The sequence below is a fragment of the Polistes fuscatus genome, unplaced genomic scaffold, assembly GCF_010416935.1.
Source record: "Polistes fuscatus isolate 324 unplaced genomic scaffold, CU_Pfus_HIC Scaffold11, whole genome shotgun sequence".
In the NCBI taxonomy this organism is placed as follows: domain Eukaryota; kingdom Metazoa; phylum Arthropoda; class Insecta; order Hymenoptera; family Vespidae; genus Polistes; species Polistes fuscatus.
In genome coordinates, this window is record NW_025113009.1 from 4,209,579 (window position 1) to 4,236,322 (window position 26,744).

At 33.9% G+C, this 26,744-nt stretch overlaps 2 protein-coding genes across 6 annotated transcripts in view; one reads left to right on the forward strand and one right to left on the reverse strand.

The window, feature by feature from the left end:
* The window catches only part of LOC122526446 (protein scalloped), a 153,640-nt gene extending 136,695 nt beyond the window's left edge, over positions 1-16,945 (reverse strand). For 2 of the 5 annotated variants that reach the window (XM_043649845.1, XM_043649843.1), the window contains exon 1: positions 13,251-13,636. In XM_043649845.1, the coding sequence (XP_043505780.1) occupies positions 13,251-13,275 (25 nt within the window). In that variant the 5' untranslated portion in view covers positions 13,276-13,636. Of the gene's footprint in view, positions 1-13,250; positions 13,637-16,104; positions 16,122-16,745 lie in introns of those variants that run through there. The other 3 variants (XM_043649842.1, XM_043649846.1, XM_043649844.1) reach the window with 3 other exon arrangements.
* Positions 16,946-24,863: 7,918 nt separating this feature from the next.
* LOC122526388 (integrator complex subunit 12-like) lies at positions 24,864-26,571 on the forward strand. Its single transcript, XM_043649768.1, has 2 exons — positions 24,864-25,835; positions 26,233-26,571. The coding sequence occupies exons 1-2, from the start codon at positions 25,356-25,358 to the stop codon at positions 26,569-26,571; spliced, it is 819 nt and encodes a 272-aa protein (XP_043505703.1). The 5' UTR covers positions 24,864-25,355.
* The last annotated feature ends 173 nt before the right edge of the window (positions 26,572-26,744 follow it).

The window sequence follows — 26,744 nt, forward strand, 5'->3', positions numbered from 1 at the left end:
ACAAATGGTAATGGAACATTTTAAATAGAAGAAATTGCGTAGAAAATAAAAGGCGATTATTAAATGCCATATATTCGGTGAAAAATATATAATATTACTTTTGCTAAAAATTAAAAAATAAATTAGCTTAATTATTTTGATAGCAACTATATAAAAATACGTTTCTCGAGTTGCCAGTGGGAAAATTGTGAGGCGGGGGAGGGGGTGGGTTAAGATCTTTTTGTATCGTGAAAATTTGATGAAAAAAAAGGATATATGACATCTACGTCGTGTTTTCTATCTTTTTCTCTCTCTCTCTCAACTGTATTTTAGGTTGTCCTCGTCGTTTATTAGAAGCGAGGAAACGACGTCGTAAACGCCCCCACGAAACGTCGAGATGACCAGGAGGACGCTTGCAACAATTTCCATTCGAGCTTGCGTTAATGTAACGTCCCTGTTTCTATCCCTTCCAACCCCCTAACATCGTGTATTCGTTGCATTCATTGTCGAGAACGATGATGGCTTGTAACGTTTGTAGCTTACATTAGAGAAGAACGAGATATCGTAAACGTAAAATAACCAAGTTTACAGTAACATAATCACAAAACCAACGACGACTCGCTTAATACAAAATTTAAGATACCATGAAAAATTTCATGTAAATTCAATTCCTCATACATTTGTAGAATTAATATTACATTATTTACTCGGTACATATAAAAAAAGAAAAAAAAAAAAGAACAAAAAAGAAATAAGAGAACAACAAGAAGAAAAATATTCAAGAATGAAAATGAAAAAAGAAATAAAGGAGAGGACGAAGAAAAGAAGAAAAAAATAATGACGATGGAAGCTGGAAGCAATTTAATTTCTTTTTCCACGTGCGAATTATATTGCACGGAATTTGGTTTGCGGTTTATTACTTTTCTCATCATCATCCTCGTCATCATCCCTTTCCACATTTCCCCCCCCCCCATCAATCGGAAACAGTGTCAAGGTTAAAAAGTTCTCTAATAATTTTTGTTTATTTTTTTTGTTTTTCTATTTTTCTCTCTTTTTTTTCTTTCTCGCAACACAGAAAACGAATTTTCGTTGAAAACGATTCTAAATCCTTATTGGATCTTTTCTAACGGTCTTTGTCCAGTTTTCTTGGAATATTTTACCGACATAAATATTCAATAAGGCTTCGGAAGAAGGAGTCAGAGCAACTACGCGGAGATACGTTAAAATTTTCCCATCGATTTCTACCTCAGAGCTTTCGCGAACATCCAATTACGCGAGCGTGAAACGATCGACGAATAAATCGATAACAACCTAGGAGTTTTATTTCTATGTATATTTCTATATATATATATACGTATATAGATATACGTATTCTAGCAATATAATAAATACTATTTATACGAAAATACGAATAAGGCAATGAAGTTTAACGACTATTGGAGTGTCTCAACGATTAAGATCCGTGGGATGCATACATATTTAATTCTACATATATATATATATATACACTACCAGCCAAAAGTTTATTCATTTCATACAAATAAAAATTAAATCTACCGATCAATTTGAAGAAAATGATCTAAATTTATTATATCAAATATTAATAAGTTTAATCGTTTTCAAAGGTTTCACCACTTTTTTCTTTCCATAATAATTTTGTATAGTTAATACACACGTACATATACAATTTATGAATTTTCTTTTTGAGACATCTTTGGTTACTTCTACAAGAAGTATAGAAAAGTATTCAATTAGAAATATTCGAAATATTAATTGCCAGGATAACCAGACTGCCAATAAAAATGAAAGCGGTATTTTTCCTTGATGAAAAGTCAATTTGAATTCCTTGATAAAAAGAGAGAGAGAAGAAAAAATAAATATATAAAAATAATATAAAATATAAAACGTACACACACACACACACACACATACACACACTAGTTGTAAGTTCCGTTGACATATAAATTTACTTCGTTTACTCTGAAGGAATTCATTTTTTTTTTTCCTTATTAAATATATACAGTTTCCCTGGATTTCAAACTATTGGTCGGTAGTTTATTGGATTGAGTAAAAAGTTTCTTCGTAGTTTTCTCCGGTAAGTAAATTTACAATCGCATAACTCTGTTAATGTTAATCGGACCTGTTGGTACTTGTGTGCAACGTTTAAAAGATGACATATCAAAAAAGTAATTAAACAGAATGTTTAGATATTTGTTTATTAGGTCAACGGTTATTGCATCTTAAACATGATTGAAAATAAATAAAAAATTTGATGATAAATTTGGAAACGTTATTACGGCAAACAATTATCAATGTGCTACAAATCTGATTAGAAAATTTTCAATTTGCAAAATTTAAATATTTAAAATACAGCGAAGTGTATTATTATATTATTGCAATTATAATATCGATAAGGAACAAAAAAATTTTAAAATCATTTAGAAAATACTCGGTAAAAAATCTTTCAAAAATCTTATTTCATTATTGTATTGAAATACGAAGAAACATTTTACTCGATTCGATAATACAATGTGCGAGTCACTAATTTATTTCACATTCATGTAAGAAATATGTATATTTATTTGAACAAACAATGTTCATAATGGTCTAAGTGATTAACTCGATTAGTCATAGAGACGGAAAAAAAACATTATTAAATATTACGTGACTGGGAGTGTATAAATATATCTTCTGGAACGTCTTGGATGACATTACACGATCTCGTATGATTAAACATTTAAAAAAAGGAGAGAGAGAGAGAGAGAGAGAGAGAGAAAGAGAAAGAAAGAGAAAAAAGAACAAAACCAACGAATTTAAAACGTGAAATCGTGATCAGAATGACAAGCTTCCTGACTAATTTCTAATGACTTTCTAAAGCTAAATAATAATCTTCGATAATCTTCATCTCTTTCTTCTTCTTCAAAGAAAAAAAAAAAGAAAAAAAAAACAAAACTCGTATCAAAACTACGTTTCCGATCGTCGTTATATATTTTGATTGGTTTTTCTTTTTATTTTCAAAATTATTCGTATAGAAAAAGAAGTAATAAATAAGAAAGAAAATTTGTATTTACGCGTGTTTAACTAATTATAAAACAGGTATAACACTTTCTAGTCGGGTTCATTTATACACACACACAGACATATATAAAGTATCAAAGAATAATTACTCACGGAAGATATAATGATTTGCGCGATTCTGCACATAAGAGGTCATACTCGTGCGCGTGCGCTCGCGCGCGCAAACGCGAGAAATCTAACGCGACTTTTTCCTTCTTCTCTTTCAAAGAGAGACTTTCTAATCTCTGGTCTATCCGTATCTCTCTAACTACTTTAACTTACATATATACATCGTGATTCGTTTAATATTCCTAACGATTAAATCGAACCTTCTCCTTCGAGAATTATTAGATCGACGTTTCTATTAAAATAGTCTAAATACGTTTAGAAACGTAACCAATTAACGTAACGACTTTTCATTAAGAAAACTATATTCATTTTTATGTGCATTATTTTTGCGAGTAAGTAAATTCATTTCGTTTTAAGTATTATTCGTATCGACAGGTAGTTAAATATAACAGATATTTAATTAAAATTTATCGATAATTAATTACTATACTTATTTATTTACTTCATTGTTATTAAATTTATTAAATAAATAAAAATAAATAGAAAAATTAAATACGTTTTCGTGTGTCTTGATGTATGCGTATAATTGTGAAAAAAAATAATTCAAATTATTGAATATTATCGAGACATATAGAGAAAATAATTTCGAACCTTTGTAATAAATATCTATGCACGCATAGACAAATATATATGTAATGGTTAGATGGTAAATAATTATTATAATATATAGTTAACGAACAAGCAAGTCGCCTACTTCGACATTCCTCGAATCGTCGACGTATATCGAGAAGGCCCCTAGGTATTACGTCATTGGCGAACGTCTGCGAGTTTCGCATAACGAGACGAATCGACGATTCGATTTACCTAAATATACATATATATACATACATACCAATAATTAATAGTTAAGACAGTTAACTAACAATAGCTTTCTTTAATAAATTTTCTTTACTATATATATATATAATTAAATGATTATTATAAATGATTATTAGATTAGGGTGAGGCTAGCAACCTATTCTCGGTAAAAACAATAAATCGCTTCTAGAAATAGCAATAAAAAAAAATGCTTTTATAACAGGACAAAGTCCTAATAAAAAAAAGAGGAAGAAGAAGATTATTAGATAGCATTTTTTTGAAAGGTTTGAATAGTAAAAAATAAATCAAGAATTAAATAAACGTAAAAAACTGCTTTTCACGAACAATCGGTTGACCGATAAGTATATATATACTAGTACATGTATATGTATATATTTAAAAATATATATATATATATTTCCTTATATATTTGTCTATGCGTGTGCATAGGAAAGATCGCGTGATCGTGTATTGCGACTGGTATGCAGACGAATTGCGCTGGCGTGCTGCTGCATTATTTTACAGTCGGAAGCAGAAAGAGAAAGAAACTACAAGGGAAAGAAAGAAAGAGAGGGAAAAAGAAGGTTGACACAGCAGGGATAGAAAGAGAAAGAACTATGTTCCGTATGCTTCGTAACGTTCCTCGATACCGAATACAGAAGCTAAATAGTGAGAGAGTGAGTGAGTGAATGAGTGAAAGAAGGTCGATCGTGTCCAGGTGGTTAAACCACCCTATGATTTTCTGGTCCGTGAAACTCTCTCTTTCTGTACAAAAAGAGTGAGGGGAGTTTGAAACCGGGGGGTGGAAAGAACTACCAAGGGTAGACGACTATACTCGCACACGATTTTTGTTGTTGTCTAATAACACGCGATCCAAATGTAGTAGGTACGTATCTATGTATGTATTGTATTGGTGTTAAAATGTTAGTCAGTTGAACATCACTGATTTCAACGAAATTCTACTTTTTTATTATTTTTCTCTATAACTTTTTATCAATAGGAATTAATTATAAATATAATGGGAAATAATTTGGAAAAATGATTTTACGAATACAACGAATGAAAAATTGTATGAATAGTAATAATCGAGTATTTATAGAAGATCCTCATGTGATTTGAAGAAGCTTGTTAAATAATTTCAAAAAAATATATATATATAATAAATTAAAGATTTGTTTAATTATTAATATACTTATTGACGATTCAATCAGTCGTTTAATATAGATTTGTGTTCGTCTCGGTATCTTCGACGATGATAAAAGTACAAGTAATACTTCGTGAAAGAAACATAAATAATTAATTAAACAATTAATTATATATATATATATATACATAATTCATTTAACAACAAATTATAGAAATAAAAGTACTCCTATCATTGTAGTTACGCGTGTGATTGCTTTGTTATCGATATTACCTATCGATTGACCCTCAACAGTAAAAATGTTTAATCTATCGTATATATGCAAAACTGTGTTAAAACTGTGATATATTCGTACTTTCGTTCGTTCAGTTTGGTAATCGTATTTCTGCGATTGGCATCCAATCAAAATCGTTAACGATCCCAACGTAACGCTTCGAAACGAGAATAACGTTGCCGAGAAATGTAACCATTTTCAGAGATTGACAGAGAGATAGGGACATGGGGAAAGAGATAGAGAGAGAGAGAAAGGGAATGAGAATTTATATACATATGTAGAGTACGTAAAGCAGTAGTAGAATCACGCGAAATCATCGTTAGGATCGAGTGGCAGAACTCGAAAACGAGAATTCGGTGTATATGCGTGAATTTGAAACGAGAGATTTCGCGTAGGTAATGCAATCAGATCTCTTTCTCATAGGATTCTGTCGTCTTGTTTTGTATACTCAATATGTCCTGCAAATATTTCATATAAGCAAAGAAAAATTTCCAAAAAATATAGGAAATAGTAGTGGACCAAAAGATTCCTAAGCTTGGTCATTCTTACCCAAATCATTTATATTTAAAATTAATCAATATTTCTCAAAATCTCTCTTTACACTAACTTCTCCGATTGAGTAAATATTATCGGCTAGACTTCGATACAATTTAAAAAAAAGAAAAAAGAAATAAATAAAATATACGAAATCGCTGATAAATACAAAATCATTCGAAAATTCTATTCTCAATTGTCAATAATCTACATTGAAAGAAATATTATAATTAACATTTGTCTCGTATTTCAAAACTATAAATTGAGCTTACAATGTGAACGGAAAAATAGAAAAGAAAATTTGTTTAAATAACGACGAAAACTTTCGATTCTGTTCCGTATAAAATAAAAAAACATAGAATCAGACATTTTTAACTTGGAATAAAATAGTTTTGTAAACAACAAAGTGAAGTAACGTTTCGTCGAATTATTTTATACTACCCTACTAGTTTTAACAATTTTTTTCACGGATCGTATCGGTTACAGGACACTATATATATATATATGTATGTGTGTGTGTATGTGTAAGTATATATGCACAGTGCAAAAGGTCGTTCCTGTCTAGTTTCTCTTACACAGCTGCGAGCAGGCCACCGTTTTACTGTTAGCCGCTTCGTTATCGATATCGAAACGTAAACGCATATCGATCGAGAGCTAACCATGCCCTAGTGTTATCGATTTCTATTCAAGAGCCTATGACTTATCTACAAATTCGTTTCATCTTCTCTATAATATCAAATGAAAAACACTCCCCCTTGGATTTATCTAATCTAACTAAAAAATAGAAAAAGAAGAAAAATTAAGTATATATAATAATAGTTACAATTTATGACATAAATGTCATTTAAATTTAAAAATTCGTTTTATCTTAATCACTAACACTGTATGTATGTGTTGTATATCAAGTTTATCTATAATAATTAAAATAATAAATAATATTATATTATTTTGTTTGCAATATATATATATATATGTATATGTAACGATCGATAAATTGAATTTAATTACAAATTAATAAGAATCAAAATAGATAAGAGTTATTTCGTAGTATAATAAATATAATAAATAATTGTACGAGTTTTTTCTATAATATTTCACGATTAATAAATTGAAATCAATTAGACAAGTATAATAAATGATAATTAAAATTAAACGATTCGTTCTAAGAAAAATAAATAATAAGAAGTAAGGGAAGAAGAAGAAGAAGGAGGAAACAAATTAGATAAGAGTCATTCGCATTAATCAAGATAAAAATTATTTGAACATAGAGTAAAGTAAGGATTATCAGTTATCTTTGAAACATCTTAGACACGAGTTCGAATTAGTTTTGAAAGTCGAACACAGCCGGTTCCACCGGTTTCGATAGACTCTGTGTCTTTCAACGTGTGCCATTTGACCTTTCGCAGATCGAACGACGAACGTCGACCTTTCAGCCTTACTCCTCCATCTTTTAATAAGAAAACTTCTATACATGTGTGATAGAAACGTAAAGAAAATATCAACCTGCTGAGAAAATTATATTATCGAAGATGATACGACTGACAGTGAAAAAAATAGGAAGAAAAAAAAAAGTTAAAAAAGAGATCTCCTATATCTTACAATTAATTGATGGTAACGATTTAAATCGATTCATCACCCTTGATGATTTATCTACAATGTCGATAATTATCTCGACAATTATCTAACCTATAAATAATAATGAAATCACCTAACGATAAGTATTATATCAATCGTTTGATATTTCCACTATCTCAATTATTTACTATATGTTTTTAATACAAATTTCGTAGCTGCAATTATCGTTGAATTAATTAAATGAGTAATAAATAATCATTGATCGTTACTTTTTTTTTTAATATTACGCGAAATAAGATTTTGATTCGTGCGATTGAAAATACGTTAATATATTTGCTCGTGAAATATATTATTATTATTAATTTCGTTGAGATCGTATAAATAAACATCGTTGAATTATTACAATACTGTAATAAAGATAAAAACTATTATAAAAAAATTTCGTGGAAGAATAAAAGGCTTGGAAAATCATTGGTTGGTTGGATAAGTCTAATAGTTCATGTATGTAAGTATTATGAATAACAACAGAGCGCACGTGCAGGTGCGAGTACGCGTGGCGAAGGAACGAATGAACAACCAACCAAGAAAGAAAGAAAAAAGATCAAGAAAGGAAGAAATAAAGAGAGAGAAAGAGAGAGAGACTGGGGAAAGAAACAAACAGCCAGTCATGGCTGCGTGACGCTGAGTAAATTCTCTCTGTGCGTTCATTCGTGCATGTGTGCATGGGTGCGTATGAGAAGATATAAACAAAGCTTCAACTCCTCTTCTTTCTAGCAAAACGACGATGAAATTCGAAGGGTACTTTCTTATTCTTGTAATGACTTTAGGACGAAAGTAGACACAGAAGAGAGAAAGAGAGAGAGAGAGAAGGGAAAACTTGGTTCGACCAAAAAAAAAAAAAATAAAACAAAAAATAAAAAATAGATAAGAGTAGAAGAGGGTGCAGAGTAAAGTGGAAATAGAAAGAAAGAAAAGAAGAGAGGGAGAGAGAGAGAAATAAAGTTGTCCAGAAAAAGATTAAAAAAAAAAAAAATAGATAAGAGAAAGAAGAGTGTAAAGAATAAAATAGAAAATAGAAAAAGGGAGGGACGAAAAGAGATTGAAAATCAAAAATGAGAGAGAGAGAGGGAGAGAGAAAATACAGTCCATGAAAGATAAAAAATAGATAAGAAGAGAAAAGTTTTGAAAATTGATAAGAATGAAGGGAAGAGTAAATGGATAGACTGAAAAAAAAAAGAAACAGAAATAGAATGAGATTTTGATTTGAAAAATAGCATAATTAATAAGAGTGCGAAGCAAAAAAATTAGAAAGAGAAGGAGGGAGAGAAATAGAGAAATTAACTGAAGCTTCAGGTCCAGATACGAGAAAGAAAAAAAAGAAAAGGATAAAAAATATTGAAAAGAATAAGAATACGAGGGAAGAGAAAAGAACGGTGAAAGATAGTAAGATACAATAGATTGAAAATTAGAAACAGAGAAGCAGAGAAAAAGGTAGAACGTGGTCCACAAAAGATAAAAAAATAGCTTAAAGAGTGTGAATTAGAAAAAGAAAGAGAAAGAGAGAGAAGATAAGAGCGTACTTGCACAGTAATTTTAGTTACTTGACAATTTGGCACCGTCTACGCCAAATAGAAAGCTACGTTCACAAGTGCCGGAGTTGTTCTTAAAGAAGGAAGGAAGGAAGGAAGGGGAAGGAAGAAGAAAAGAGACAAAAAAAATGTTTAAGAGTTAAAGTAAGAGAGAGAGAGAGAGAGAGAGAGAAAGAGGGAGAGAAGTAAAGTCGACGACGGAGGGTCGGACTACGAAAGTTCGTTTGCTCTTTTCGCGGACGAACGGGACAAGGCATCCTATTTATATCTTTGCAGAAGCTTCGCTTAATGAGTCTAGGTGCTGTCGCGGCTAGTGAGATACGATCGGCTGAGAAGCAAAGGATAAAACCGAGGCAATGTCGTATACCAAAAGTATCATCAACCGACCACGTACAAACTGTTCATTCATCGAAATCAACCCCACCCCTTTTCATCCAATCCTCCTACTCGTACTCCCCCTCATCAACATCATAATCACTATCATTATTACCATTGTCATTGTCATTGTCGTTACGGAAAGTATTAGAGATTGTCATACTTTATAGAAAGATGAAATCATTTTTGTTGTTTTATCTGCAATAATGAATTATCGAATAAGGTGAATGCAGTTATTATGAAATGTATTGTGTATTTGAGATTATATCTTTCTGAAAGAATACGTCACTTTTTTATATGAATTTACAATAACCAGGTATAGATGTAACAGTATTGATATGTTATATTTGAAATATTAAATTGTTAAATTCATTATTTTTATTACCTATAATAATATAAGATACATTCTTATCTTTTATCGTTTTCTGTATATTATTCGCGTCAATAAAATAATATAAAATAAAAACATATTATAGATATATATATAAAATTACTAAAAAAAATATAAGAAACGATCTTTCAGAAAAAATAAAAAGAAATAAAAATGAGGATAGATATAAATCGCATAGCTATCATCGGGTTGACGTTTTCAAAGTAAACGAAGAAAATTTGACGCGAGAACGAGGACAACGATAAAAACGGTAGCAGATTGATAGAGTAGGGTTCTTATCGGTTATACGTAATGCAAACAGAATGAGAATAATGTACCTCACGAGATCTGTATCATTCATTATCGCATATCGCGCGGAACGTTGTCAATTAACTAAAAATTTTCAAAGAGTATTTTACGTTTCTTCATTTCTTGCGGGGGTGTGTGAATTCGGTTATTCTTCTACCTTTTTTTTTTTTATAACCGATTATACGTTTCTTTTTTATAAAAAGGTAGTAATTTAGACATACTCTCTCACTCCCCCCCCTCTCCCACTCTCTTTGTCTCTCTTGAAACGAAATGCAACGATGAGAAACACGGACTTGTTCTGGATGTTGCTACGATAGTTTCCAAACGGCTTACCAGGATCGTGTTCGCTCGGTTGTTGTTGTTCGGTGGTCGTTCGCGATCGAATTTATGTAACGACATGTTGCCGCATTCTCCGCTAGAATTATTTTTCGATAGCACAGAGCGATAACGTCATTGTGCCTTCACACAACAACGACTACGAAATGTCGCCTCCAATTTTTCACCTATTTCTCGATAACCAATCGCACTCTCCATTCTCGTACACGATCGAAACTAATTTTACACACCACCTTCGGCGATACGCCTATGGAAAATTTTCTAAATCGCTAATAGCAATATTTAATTGAATCTCAATTTGGAATAGAAAAATATTGATCTCTTCGATTAATAAATCGTTAGATATATATTTATCGTGTTTATAAAAATTGGACACCCCTTAGTATAAATCATATCGAACAACAGTCCAAACGATCTCGAAAGTGGACACCAGAATCGATGTATCTTATGGCTTACTAAACGAACGTTATCGGTAAACTCGTTTTATACCAAATGAGTCATGTAACTCTTATTACACTTAAATATCTCATTTGTTATTATAATAATAATAAAAAAAAAAAATCCGTTATGATATTCTAAGACGACTGTATCGAAACAACTCGTTTTTTGTATTTAAATAATGCAAATTGAAAGTAGTTATAATATATTTGAGTAATAGTTTATTATATATATATCAATGAGATAAAAAAGATAGAAAAATCGATCGATTGACTAATCAATCAATCAACAGATCGATCGATTCGATCGATCGATCTCTGCAAAGAAAAGAGTTTAAAGAACGATAAGATTTTCCAGGGAATAACCCATTGAAATCGCATGATCGTAACTCGAGAGATTGTTCCTATCGTAACAACGATGCGTCGACTCGAAAATGATAACGGTCAAGGATACAAAAAAAAAAAAAAAAAATGGAGAAGGGTTGGAAAAAGAAAAAGAAAGTGAAAGAGAGAGAGAGAGATATATAATAAGAGAGTAGTATTCGACACGTTCGTCGTTCACAACGATAGAAAATCAATGTACCGTGAGAATAAAGTATTCCTAAGGCTCCCCAACTTTCCACGATTTCGAAGGGAAAAGATTGTAGATACGTGCACTTATAATAGATGTACACTTTCTTCAAACTCGAGAACGTCTTGCACAAAATATATCGATTTAGGATTCGTGATAACGCTTACGTATTTTTACGTAATTTTTTTCCAATAAAACATAATCGTGTCAATGTAACGTCACGTTACGTGATTACAAATGAACCGAGGATTATAAACGTGAATTTAATAAGTATTATAATTATTAAATATTTTGACAATCTTTGTTAAATCAATGGAAAAATTTTGAAGAATATCATCTAACAAAATATATCTGTTAATTAATATCCCAAACAATTTCAGATACTTTTCATAATCAATCGTACGAACGAAACGTCATTAAGAGTTGTCAGGAAAATTGGCATTTACGATAAGAGGAACAATGTAATTAATGAATTAATTAATCCATTAATTAATAATAATTGAAAATTCGACGCGTGGATAAAGAAAATAACAATCATATCGAACGACGCCTTTTCTTTCATCCTTGATGATTATTTTAAATATTTTATGAATGCATCCGCATATCCACGATGCATTGGAATCTTCAGTTATAACGGTAATTATTTTTCTAAATAAACAATCGCAATTATATAACGATAATAACGATTTATACGAAGCGAGAAGTATGCAGGTAGATCACGTAACACAGTTAGTTTAAAATTTCATAACTATAAACTTAAACATAACTCGTGCGTCTCGTCGTATCTATTATAAATATAACTTCTTACAGCCAACCCCCACACACACGCACACATACACACACAAGCGAAGAGAGGGAACTTTATTTTCTTGTCGTGTTGTCACATATTAAAGCAAGTAAGCAAGTAAATAAATAAAGAACTAAAAAGTAGAAACCAGACGATTAACATCGATTGAACGTAAAGCTGCTTTCGTCGCGTTCTTTATAGACACAGCAGTTGTAGAAAAAGGAAAAGAAAAAAAAGGAAGATAAATAAAATACTCGAACACTTGCGGAGTAATAAAATGATGAAATAAAAAAAACAAAACCAGAAGAAAAGAATAAATAAAGACAAAAATGATAATCGAATAATAAATAAAATTTATCAATATATATATATGCATATGAAGTAAAAAAAGAAAAAAATTAATATGAATAGGAAGTAGCCATTGCAGGAACACCTGCAACAGGGTTGGTGTTCGCGTTGCGTACGTCATCAACACGAGAAAAGAAGGTACTTTTTCAAATCTTTGTAAAAAGAGAGAAAAAGAAAGAGAGAGAGAGAGATAATGCATAGATCTTTCTCGAAGGAAGGTGTAATAGGAAGAAAGAGGAGGAACAAAAGAGAAGACGAGAAGGGTCGCGTGACCGCACGTGAGACTGTCTTACTAAGAAAAAATAAAAAAAATGTAGATAATAAAATAAAGAAGGAGATAGAAAATAATAGCTTAATATAGTAAAAGATTGAAAATAGTAGCTTGTCATAGAAAGGGATAAAAAATGGTCGCTTAACACCCATATACACGACACACGTACACTAACAGTAGAGTAGAGGCACATATAGGAATAGATGGACACATATACAAATCACACGTAGTTGTAACTCAAAGATAGATACACATATACACGATCACCCATCTCGAGGGATACATACATACACACAAAAGATAAAGGTATATATATATATGTATATATAAAGACGCGAAGGCACGAGGAGTAAAAGAAGAAACTCACTCCAGAAATAATGCACAGTATCCATCCAAGCCGCGGCGGCGATGGTGATGGTAGGGTCGTGCTTCTTCTGGAGCTTCTCTAATAGCTCGTCTCTCGTTATAGGAGAATAAGAATAAGAATAAGAAGAAGAAGAAGAAGTAGAAGAAGAAGTAGAGAAAGAAGAAATAGAAGAAGAGGAAAAAGAACGATAGGCCGTCGTAGTTTTCTTCGTTATCCTTTTGAAGCAGTAGTAGTTTTGGTATTCCTCGTAATAGTCCAGGAGGAGACAGCAGGCGTCCGTCGACGTCCGTCGGCTTCGTCGCTGCCTCTTCTTCTTCCTCCGATTGCGACGCCGTCGTCGTCGTCGTCGTCGTTAGATCGACGACGACAACAACAATAACAACAACAACAACAATTAACAATCAATCACCAACTATCAACAATCAACTATATCATTCGAATAATAATAACGATGACCACCACAAATCGGGGATTTTCTTCTTCCTTATTTCTTCTTCCTGTTCTTTCTTTCTTTCTTTCTCTTTCTCTCTCTCTCTCCCTCCCTCCTTCTCTTCCCTTCTCTCTTTCACCCTTGCTGATCCTGTTTTTTGTTCCCTTTTCTCTTTTTGAGCGGCAAACTTTTAACGACGATAACAAAGCGATGACGGGGAAATATGGATGATTAATCCGCGTGTATTTAGTTCCTCGTGTCTCAGCAGTATCTTCTCTTAAACGAAATTAAAGTAGTCGAATCGTTTTACCACACACGATCAAATCGGTCAACACCTTTCCGAAAGGTCAGCCGTCGCGAGCGGCGTGCTTCCTCGCGTCGCGAACATAACAACGCGCGACGTGAAAACCACCCCCCTCCCGCCACAAATCCGTCCTTCTTCACCCCGATCTCCTCTTCGCCACCACCACCTACTACACCACCACCACCTCCACCTCCACCTCCACCACCACCCGGTCGACGAGGCGCGCGAATTTCGCGGCTCTTTCGCGCTGCTCTTCTTCCCGCCTTCGAGTTTGTTCCACGCACACGCGGCTTGTTCTATACGATTTCCCAAGGATTTTTTTTTCAAAGAGAAAAACAAAAAAGAAAGAGAGAGAAAAATATTTGTGCGACAAACACAGATTATCGAAATATAATTATTATACGATAGTATAATTTATAAATTTATATATATATAGCAAATAAACGTTTGAAATTAATGACAAAATTTAATTCACCGATTCGACTACGTAAAAATGCGCGCGAAAAATGTGCGCATCTTTCTTTCTTTCTTTCTTTCCTTCCTTCTTTCTTTCTTTTCTTTTCTTCGTTATTACTTCAGTTCCCGCACTATTATAATCATCGTATCACCTCTTGCGATTGGTCTTCGTAGATAAAATGTAACAACAATAACAATGACAATAACAACGACAATAACAACGAACAACACGAAATTTTTATTGTTCACTCGCTATACCTCTTCAGTCTTTTTATTTCTGTTCCTCGTATCGTATTTTTATGAATTTTTCTGTTTCTTTATCTTTTCAATATATGTATACATATATATTTGATTTCAAAACACACACACGAATAAAAGTCGCGAAGAGAGGGTGTTCGAAGCACCACCGGAGGTGGGATAAGTTTAGTAGGTTGTTTGATCACGGCAAAGTGATGGGGGAGGAGGGGGGGTAAGCGATTCACTGTGCGCCGCGATATCTCTCAGGCACGCGTCCTTTTTACAACCCTTTTACCTTTTCCTTGTTTTATATTCTTTCTCTTTCCCACCCTCTCTCTCTACACACACATATTATACAAAAATACATAAAAATTCGTCACGCAGTATTTTACTCACGCACACGCACTATTTCAATCGATAATTCCAATCCGACAAATGCGATAATAAATCGAATGAAGAAAAAGAATATGTAGTAAAAAAAAAATTAGAAAATAAAGACGAGAAGTAGAAGAGAAGAAAAGAAAAGAATAGAAAATAGAAGAGAAGAGAAGAGAAGAGAGAAGTGCATGAACGAACAAAATAACACCAACAACAGTAGTAACAATAATAACAACATCCACACTAGTAAACAGTAGTAGTAGTAGTAGTAGTAGTAGTAGTAGTAGTAGTAATAGTAGTAGTAGTAATGTAGTAATAGAAGAAGAGAAGTAGTAGTAGTAGTAGTAGTAGTAGTAGAGTAGTAATAGTTGTAGTAGTAATAGTACGTTACAGTGCAAGGATAGTAAAAGAGAATCAGTCGGACGTAGTTGAACTAACTGACGTAAGTAAGAAGCTTATGCGCGCGAGCGAACGGCCTGGCAGGCGGGTACTAGGCAAGAGAGGTATACGTCGTTCGAACCTATCTGTCGCCTCGCCTCTCTCGTCACGGCGCGACGCGCTCTTCTCTCACTCTTGTTCCCTACTCGGCAAGTGAGTGAGTGAGTGAAAGAGAGAGAGAAAGAGAAGGACGGGGTGAGAGGGGGAGGACGCACGCAGCTCGGCACACACCGGACGGCGGATGCATACACCGAGCGCGCGCGCTCCTGTTCCTAACCTCATCTTCGCACGACGCCACTATTTTCTTCCCTTATTTTAAATAAAACACTTTTGATTTATTTAATAATACCTTTTTTTACTATCGATGCATTTGTTTCTTTTTCTACTTGTTAACACATATGTGTGTGTGTATGTATGTATGTATATATAGTATGGGTTTATGAGAAAAACACTTGACAGAGGATGACGATAATGTGCATCGATGGTGACACTATACGGGGTGGGGGGATATTTTTGAAATATTGAGAAATTAAATAGAAATGATAGATATAGGTAGATAAATATGTATATATAGATAGATAGATAGATAGAACAATAATGAAAAAACATACACGCGTAGAATAACACCGGCTCCTGTTTGGCTCGTACAGAGCAAGTAACGCGGGAGCCAGCGGCAAGCGCAGCAGCAGTAGCAAGAAAACAACAAACAGCACACAAGTCAGTGAGAACAGCGACGCGTTGCTGCTCCTCCTGACAATCGCGAATACGCCGTGTCAGAAGAGGAAATTAACTCGTATCTCGGAAGATTTTCTTGAAGGCAGCGTGCATCTATCGCGCGCGTCATAACTTCTCTCTCTCTCTTTCTTTCTTTCTTTATCTCCTGGGGCTCTTCTCAAAGTATATCACGTTCTTTTTCCCTGTATTGCTTGAAATTGGGGTTGCTTGGTCGTTCGTTCGTTCGTTCGTTCGTCGGTCAGTTATATCGTCGTCGTCGTCGTCGTCGTAGTCGTCGTCGTAGTCGTCGCTGGTGTCGTCTTTGGAGAAGCGTACGTAGTGGCCACTGCCGTACGGGACGCCACCGCCGGGAGAGAGCCAACGGGCGTGGACTGGAGCGAGCGAGAGAGAACGAATAAGAGCGAGACCGAACGATTGTAGGAGCGAGAGCGAGAGAGAAAGAGAGACAGCAAGTAAGACGCGGTGTAACTCGCGCGACACGGACACGTTCGACACTCTTTTCTTTCGTCTTACTTACCACTGGCCGAGCTGACGTGGCGTCGAGCGCGCGCGCGCGACGGAGCCCTTTATCCGACGGATTAAATTCGCACGGTTATATCAGCGCGCAGGGCTGCACCCCGGTAAATAGGAGCGCAGTCACCACTCTTGTTTTTGGTATGCCAGGAATGGCACAAAGAATCTAGACAACGCACACGCCTGCTGCGCAGCCGGTCTGCGCACACGCTGACACCGCTTATGCGGCCGCGGGAGAAACCAGAAACCGAACACAACCGACAACTCCCGAACCTTCCCCACCAATTCCAGCCGAGCGACACCGAACGCTCCCCCTCCACCATTCCCCTCGACCATCTCCCCGTTCAGTCGCGTCACGCACGTAATGGAGCTTGGATGCGCTTCTTCTTCTCCTTCTCTTCTCTTCTTTCCTTCCTTCCTTCCTTCGCTTCCGCACGCGCGCTCCGCACCGTGTTCGACCGACAGACCGACCAAACCAACGAACGAACAAACGAACGAACGAACGAACGAACGAACGAACGAACGTCGACCGAACACGACCGTCCCCTATCCTCCTCGAGTCGAGTCGGCTTCGAGAGGAAGCACTTGTTGAATTTCAGGACTTGCGTTTTAGGCTTCCATCCCGTAATACGACCAAAGCGGAATCGGACCGCGTGCGCGCATCATTTATTAATTATTATTATTCTTTATATCTCTCTCCAATACATATTTCTATTTTTAATTTATTTCTAAGATACGCGAAAACAAAAATAAAAATAACTAATATTGAACTTTTTTTTCTCATTTTTAAATACAGACAAACTCTCATCGAATTGGAAAATTCGTCTAATAAATCGTCTACGATTCATCAAATTTTTTCACTTTTTTCCGAGTGGAATATTAAGCAATCTTTGATTAGATTTGTATCGAGTGATGAGACGATACATTAGAGATGGTGGATAGACTCGTTAATAGAACGCTTTAAATAACTGTGTTCGTTTATAGCATCGAAAGAGGAGCGCAATGATGGTTGAACGAAAGCGAATTCGATAGGTCGTTTTGTGATGTGAGTATCGAAACGATATCTATCCTTCCTGTCGTTTCGTACGATCGTAATCCGTTTACGATTCGACGTCTCGTCGTTTACGTTAGCTTGTTCTTTTCCTTCCCTATAGTATCGTTTTACCCTTACCCGTGGAAAGGGACTAACCATGTTCTTTAATGGATCTGAGAAATCGACTCTCGGCAGGTCATCGTCGTCGTTCTAGGTGCTGTTGTAAGTGACCTACTTTGGGACAAGTGCGTCATCTTAAGATCACCAACCGACGTTTATGTTTTTCGTCGTTTAAGTAAACGACACCCTTGTCCCACCTATTTGCCACCCTCGACTAACCTTCCTCTTCTCTTTTTATCATCGTTACAACACAGGACTATGTTTTTTTTATTTTCACTCCCACTTTACACTCTTTTAACCAAGAGAACTATTATTAAGAACTTCTAATCTGTATTATTATAGAAACTAAGTACTTTTTCATGCATACATTTAATCGTTACTGCGAAAGATCATAAAAATAACGAACAAAATATTCGAAATATTATTTCTACACATATAATATGTAGGATTCGTGAAAAAAATTGGACTGACTGGACCGGGACTCGAACCCGGATCTTCCGCTTTCCGGGCGACTGCACTTTAACCATTGAGCTATCCAGGACCTACCGTCCAATCTCTTCACGAATGCCTATTTAAGTGTTTGACTTGGAGGCGCTCGCATCCCACATAATATGTAAAAAAAAAAAGAGAATTTGCCCACCTTGGAGTATATTAATCTCATAACGTTATTAAGAAAATAATTAACAGAAGTAAAAAGAGAAAAATTCTATAGCGAAATAAATATTTGCATATCGGCGTTTCCATGATGAAAGTAAATTCAATGTTTTTAGGTCGTATGGAAAAAGATTCGTGTGGCGAAAATGTAATGTCGAATCGCAGTAAAATGTGGTGTGCAAATACTTTTGTTTACCAACTGTATAATAAACGAAGTGCAAATAATGTTTTATTTGATGATCCAACTGGTATATGTGGTAATAAGTATTATATTACGTACGTATTCTTATTGCATTTTTAGTCATGTTCATAACTTTATATTTTTATTGCTGTTGTATGCAAATTTCTATAAAAATATACATTGTTTTTTGGAACGATAGAAAAGTATTATATTACCTATATAACTGTTTTCGATCATGCAAAATATCAGGTTTATTGGAAAGAAAAATGTTTGAAATTCGTTCCATACGGACAGAAAGGGGTGACCGAACGATACAACAAACGATCGTTTTATATCGAGATGAATTTATTTTCTGGATAGAAGTAAATTTTACTTCTCAACATACGTGTATATGTATTTTTATTTATATGTGTGTAGTCCGTCGACGCATTTCACCCGTTACGCGCGCACTTTGTCATCGCTCGGCTGTATTTAAATTAACTGACAGATAAATTGACCGGAAAGAGAAACGACCGAAGCAGCTTTACTCGTTCAACGTAATTTCCACGAATCGAAGTTCTTTAAGTTTTGTTTTGTCGAAAACGTTTGAAATATTTTAGTTCAACGAATGAATTTTATATTACTTACGTAATAATATCTTTTAATACTCAATTTTGCATTTAATATCTATAAGCATCGTTAATTAATTAAATGATATAACATGTTATTATTATTTTTAATATCAAATATCTTCGAGAATGGAAATAATTTAATATCGTATATGTAATTATCTAATTATTAATAAAATGATCATCCTTAATATTAAGTATCAGCATGAAGTATCATTAAGATAAAATAATATAATATTTTTTTTTTTATTTACATGCAAAATGACAATTTCAATTTTAAATTCTCTTTTTATTAGCATTCTCACTTTCATATATATTTTTCTTCCTTTTTATATTTATCTTTTTATATCACATTTACGAGATTTCCGTACGATGAATCGTGTTGAAATGAACTAATGGTAAGAGTCGAATAAAAATAAAATGGGGGTTGACACGCGACTCGCTTGAATCACGTCGGATCGAAGGTAACGAGTGAAAGGCTTTTATGGAAAAGGTACAAAAGTGCTGGTAATTAACGTTTTCAAACGTGTTACTCCAACGACGACGACGACGACGACGACTACGACAACGACGACGATGGTATTGGTGATAGTAGTGTTGGTGTTGGAGGCAGGTTTCTTTTGTACACTCAGCCTATTGTACTCGACAAACGCCAGGAACGAGCAAACAGCGTGCTGCATTTTTTTGCGCGCGTGAAAATACGCTTCTTTCTATTGGAAAAATTGTCCCTGAATTTTTCCTATGATTTTCTTCTCAAAATTATGTTAACTGATAAGTGTATTAATTATTATTGTTGATATTTTTAACGATTTATATTTAATAAAAGAAATAAAATGGGCTATTATGTGTATTTGTGTATTTGAATAAATGTTCGATATTCTGTATCTAAAGAAAATAACATTATGCAGAAAGAGAGAAAATAAGGATGCGATACGTAGGAAACTGTAAAGAGGATATTTTTTTGGGTTAAGGAAAATCTTGGAGTGCTTATCTCACAGCCCAATTTCAGCATCCAGAAGGAGAAAAGCAAACAGATATTGTCGTGAAGGTTTCTGCAAATGGTTGGAGGTGGAGCTCGTGCCAAAGTCACGGAGACAACAGGTTTCTAACGGTAATTAAAAACAGAGAAAAAGAGAGAGAGAGAGAGAGAATTTCTCTTTAACAGTTTGAGAAAGAACGGTTAAGAGAATGCAAAGCTTATCTTATTTTAATGGGTTTTAAAGAAACAGCAGCTAGAGAAGCTTTCTCTTTCTCTCTCTTTCTATTTCTCTCTGTTTTTCTATCTCCGTTTGATTCTAACATTACACACACATAGAATGAGAGAGAGGGAGGGAGAGAGAGAGAGAGAGTCGGCATTGAGGATAAAATCGACGATTATCCTTCTCTTTATACCCTCCACTTATTCGAGCTATTTGGGCTCGCAAACCCCCATCTATTTAATGTCCGATAGTCGTAAAGTCATAAAACTTCCTTCCATCCTCGTTTGCGTAGTGATACACCATAGAGGTACCTATACTAATTGAAAAGGTATAATCGAACAATGACGATCTCCATCGTAAACGGAATATCGGCTTTGTATGTGCCGTTCAACACTCGCTCAACCGTTATAACCGATAATCGTTAAGCTCGCAAATGGAAATATAGAAAAATAGAAGAAAAACTTAAATGTAGAAAAGAAAAGAAAGAAAAGAAAAATAATAGAAACAAACATAAATTTTCTTCCTTCCTTCTTTCTCTTTATAATTATCTTTTTCCTTCCTCTCTTTCTTTCTTTCTTTCTTTATTTCTTTCTTTCTATCTTTATTTTCCTTTAGAAAAGACGATACACACGCGATAGCTGTGCAAGAGCCATTCCACGTTATGCAACGATGCACTTTGCATTTGGTCTCATCAGTTAACTCTACCTGGAATTGAGAGTAGGTTCATCGACATCATCACCGATTACTCGTAAACTACCTGACTCCTTCTTCCTCTTCTTCTTCTTATTCTTATTCTTATTCTTATTCTTTCTCTTTCTCTTCTTAATCCTCTTCTTATTCTTATTTTTCTTTTTCTAACAAAAAATGTGCAACGTCGTCGTTTTAATAGGAATTGTATATACATATATGTAAATGTATAAGCGTATATGTATGCATATAGGATTAAAGAAAGATATTATTGTAACGTTATTTTCTTAGAAAGCCAAGTTTCGTTAGAAAAGTTTAGATAGAAGGTAAAATAAAGAGAAATCGTTGAATTCGATGTTACCAACATTGTCGCGATAGTTAGGATCGCATTCGATTATTATTATTATTATTATTATTATTATTATTATTATTATTATTACTGTTATTTTTTTTATTACTATTATTATTATTATTATTATTATTATTATTATTGAAATGAAACTTGTTTTGGGAGGGTACCGAAAATTTTCTAACAAGACGAAAAGTGAAAGGTTTCACGGGGGGACATGTTAGTTGAATGGTAGAGGTAAAACGGGGAAATATCGATTGGACAAGACTTGCAGCAACGGCAGGGGAGATATGGGAAAGCCTTGCAACGGGCACAAACAATTTAAAATGCAACACGAAAAGTGCAACAATGTCATTGATAAGAATGATTGAAAATATGAATTTTTTATTTTTATTTTGTAATATTTAATTCTTCAAACAAATGATTTCGAAGTGATAAAATAAAAACATAATTAATAATCTAATAATTCAATAAAATGTGATTGCAATATTATTAACATAAAAAAAAAACTTAAGGAAGTTTCACTTCAGTCGCGTGTGGGTTACACGCACTTTTCTTTTATTACTATTACTATTATTATTATTATTATTATTATTGTTATTACGTTTGCTTGAAACATTAGAAATAGAGAGAGAGAGAAAGATAGGAATAGAATTATGCACGAAACAACGATCTTCTACGAGTGTGTACTCCCTTGGAACCGATAAAGGTCCTCTCGTTATGCTACCAATGTACAGTTTAACTATCAATTCTAACTCGATTCTAATTTCTTCCATGTAAAAGGCTTTCCTTGCAAAAAACAATCATTAGAATATCCCATTTTCTTTCTGTCGCGACGATTATCTTTTCTTAATTATTCCCGTTTATTTCTAATTAACTTAATCACGATTAATTCATTCAAAAACAATGTAAATTAAATAATAATAAAAATAATGCTCTTTTCATATTAAAATAGAAGAATAAAAAAATACGTCGAATAAATACAGTTCGATTAGTATCGTTTGAATAATTAAATATTTGTTTAAAAAAAATAGAAGAAGAAGAAAAAAGTATAATAATTAAATTGTAACGAATTCGTTTTTTAAAAATAAAAAAAAAAAAAGAAAGAAATTTTCATCGATAATGTCATAAGAAGATAAGATTAATTGGTACTCGATATTTAAAGTTTATCTTTATACCGATGCAAATCTAATTTATTTTTAACAACATTTTTATTTATAAAGGTAAACAAATAAAAGATTTTTATCTTTCGCCCGTGGTATGGGAATATAGTCACGGTGAAGATTTTTTCTTTTCTTCTATTTTTTTTTTCTTTTTCTTTTTTTCGGAAAAGCAATTTTTCGACGATATTTCAACGTTGCGATGCTTTTATTGTCTTCTTTATCGTCGTTCGCGTTTATCGGAGGAAAGAAAAAGGAACGAATAGAGAAAAAAACGAGAGAGTGAAAGAGAAAAAGAGAGAGAGAGAGAGAATGAGAAAGAGTGAGAGAGAGAGAGTGAGTGAGAGAGAGAGGAATAAACGCGTTCGGTTCTTTCTATAGCTGAGCCTTCACCGCGTCCTCTCATAAACTTCAAAAACATTTCTTATAACCAGCGGATGTTCCGCGACGGTAAGATTCCTGGCGGGTCTTATCCAGAGTAGAGATTTACTCACGAGGGTGGTAAGGTTGAAGGTATTGAGAAATATCGCGCGGATGGCGCGTTTCGAAAATTCCCTTTCTTAGGCTCTCCCCCGAGGAAGCAAAGGACTACGTCTTGTACCTCTCTCTCTCTCTCTCTCTTCCTCTTTCACTCTCTCACGTTATATTCTCTTAAAAAGTAAAACCTCTTTCTTTACCTACTACACTTTTATTACAATCTTTTATATTCGTCGTTTATCTTTCAAAGAGAATAGAAAGAGAATAGAAAGAAAATAGAAAATCTAAATCAGTCAGACGTATCTCTTTTTTTTTTTATTTCCTATCCACTTTGCAAATTTTTTTTTCTTTTTTTTTTCTATTATTATTAAAATAACACACACCGCTAGAATATAAAAATCATATTGACAATGTGACGAATAAATGGATTTATTTATCGATCATTTATTAATAATGTTATAATATATATATATAACAAACAGGGTGCATAAATTATACATTGGATAATCTTCGAAAGGTGTTGTAAAAGAAAAAAAGAAGGTATAAAATAAACGAAGATAAGACGTAAAATCTTAGCATGCCAACGTTATTATCTTCTACCATGAAGATGAACGAAAAGCAAGCAAGCAAGTAAGCAGGAAGAAGAAGAAGAAGAAGGGGAAAGGGAGAAGGGGTGGATGGAAGGAAGACGTCGAAGGGATGAATTCGAAGCGGATAAAGAGGAACCATGAAGGAAGGAAGGAAGGGTAGGAGAGGGAAGGGATGGGATGGGATGGAAATAGAAGACGAGGAAGCTCACCTGAAATACCTTAGGAGTATTACGACACATTTCGATCGAATTCTTCAGGAAATCGAGAAATGCCAGTACGGTATCTCCGTTCGTCGAGATATTATTACGTATTTAGGTGAAACGGTTGCCGTTCGCGGAAGGTAACACACTTAGAATGATATTTCTCTATCTCTATCTCTCTCTATATAAACTTTACCTCCTCCTCCTCCTCCTCCTACTTCTCCTCCTCTTCCTCTTCTTCTTCTTCATCATCCTCCTGCCCCTCTTATCCTCGTTCTGTTCGAGTTACCATAGAATACATCCCCCGGACTCTCTCTCCCTCTTCCTCTCTCTCTCTTTCTCTTTCTCTCTCCTTCTTGGTGCACGCTATATACACCCATAGCTCTCCGACCTCGAAGGATCGCAGTTCTGCGCGATATCCTGCATATCTCGGCATACCGTCCTCGTCGTTTCCGACATTGTTCCCCGGTCCCGGCCAACACGGAATAATCCCACTCGTTCGACGTCTACGCTCCCGGCTTCCAGCTGGATTCCAGTCGATTCTGCTACCGAGCTTGTGCAGGGTGAGAAGCCAACCTGGCGAGAACGATAATTGGAGACCCTTTTCCTTACTCCTTTACCCTTAACCCTTCCTTACTCCTTCCTTTCTTCCTTCCCTTTTAACTTCTTTCTTCTCACGTTGCCCCCCTAATCGCCACGTGACCCACGTGTACTATAATATTCCGATATTATTATTTTCTTTTTATTATTACTACGGATTTTTTAAATATTCTTTCTTTTTTTCGATAATTGTAATCGTTGTAGTGTTGAAAGTTCGTATCATTTGATTTTATTCTATGACGAATTTTCTTTTTCTTTTTCGTTAGATATATTATTATTATTTAATACATTGTATCAAATTAACAGGGATTTTGGGAAATAATTAATTGAATTTGATTTGCCCGAAATCATATTCGGTTTAGTTTTATAGCGAATTATCTTTCTCGTATGTTTTAGGATTATTAGTAAGATTATTATTTTTGTATCGATGTTTAAAGAAAAAAAAAGATATTAATTTAATTCTCGATCCCCGTCAAAATTGTATTCAAAAATATATTACGGTTTAGTATTTCGCATTGAAATTTGTTTTTTTCGTACTTTCTATTCATTTTGTGTATACTCGATCATTACGAATTCATATGTTACGAATCGGACTGATTAAATTTCGATTAAATCTAAAGAAAAATATTGTCGACAATATCGATTTGTCAATTTTATGCACGAATACTTTCAGTTTACTTCACACCAAACTTTTTATCTCAATGTAATCTAATCATTATTGCTTTTTTTACGTCCTCGTATTAATCAAGGATTATTATGTACGCGGAAAATTCGACAGAAATCGATGAGGAATTCTTCGACGCGTTGGTGTTGTTACGTTCGAACGATGACGACAGTACTGAGAAACTTAGGAAAATGTTAGACGAACAAATTGAGAAAAGATATGGTAAAAGTAAAACATTAGCTGTTAGAATGCCCAAAGAATGTTTACAAAAAGAAATAACACGTTGCAAAACGTATTCCAAAAGTTCACTCAAGTTCACGCCTGAAAAAAATCCAGAAATAAATGAGCCGGACAATCATTGTAACGAAATAAACGAGAAATCGGTAAAAAAGATTAAAATAAATGTTCAAAGGACATACGACGAAGGAAATGATGATGATGATGATGATGATGAAGATAATTATGACGATGATAATGATGATGATGATAATGATAATGATGAATTTGAGAAGATCGATATACCAAGAATCTCGATTCCTGATGATATCGCAACGGATGGTGCACTTTGCAAGGTTAAATATCCTAAATATATTCTTTTTACATTAAATTGACATTTTTTGTATATTGATCGAATCGAACAATTTTTCAAATTCAAGCTCGGTATTATATTGATTGATAAAACACAACTAGACAATATTTGTAATAAAATATTCATTCGTGTTTTGTACAAGTATGTAACTTTGACGTAATCCTATTTCAAATGCTGACTATTTAAAATATCGACAAATTATTTATACCGAAAAAAAAATCTATATAATGACCCAATTAATGATCTTATAAATAAACGTATATATTTTAATTTAAATATAAAAATATATATCTATATATATATACTTATTTATAAATATGTTTAATTATAAATATGTTACCAAGAGATAGAACTATTGAATAACTAATTAAACGAATCAGATATGCAACGGTACGAAGTTGGGTCCTCTGATATTGCTTGAGTGCCAAGAGTGCCAAGAGATCTACCATCCCCTTTGCCATAATCCAGCGGTCATCGATATAGACGTCTACGATCCCAGACTCGTTTGGCGATGTGGAAAATGCGTCGAAGTTAGAGCCTCCTCCTATGAGACTCCTCTTCCTCCTCCTCCTCCTCCTCCAACTCCTCTTTTAGAAGAAGATCGTAAGGATGATGTTAAAAAAATTCTTAACAAATGTTCCAAAATCGTCAACGTCGAAAAGAAAAAACCTTGTGTTAAGATGTACGGAAATGAAAAAATGTTCAAACGACGACGTTGACGAAGAAATAAAAAAAAAGAGAACAAGAAAAACATTTTTTCTTTTTTCGTTTTCTTTTTCTTTTTACTAAAACGTATTTATTTATTATTCAAATAAAACTCGTGGAATATCGAATTTATGATTAAAATAGTCAAAAAAAAAAAATTAAAAGAAAAAAGTAATGTTCGATATTT

Excerpts from the sequence above, each read along its gene's own strand:
- LOC122526388 (XM_043649768.1), top strand. The coding sequence starts at position 25,356 with ATGTACGCGGAAAATTCGACAGAAATCGATGAGGAATTCTTCGACGCG. Across the intron at positions 25,836-26,232 it reads CGGATGGTGCACTTTGCAAG|ATATGCAACGGTACGAAGTT; the intron begins GTTAAATATCCT and ends TAAACGAATCAG.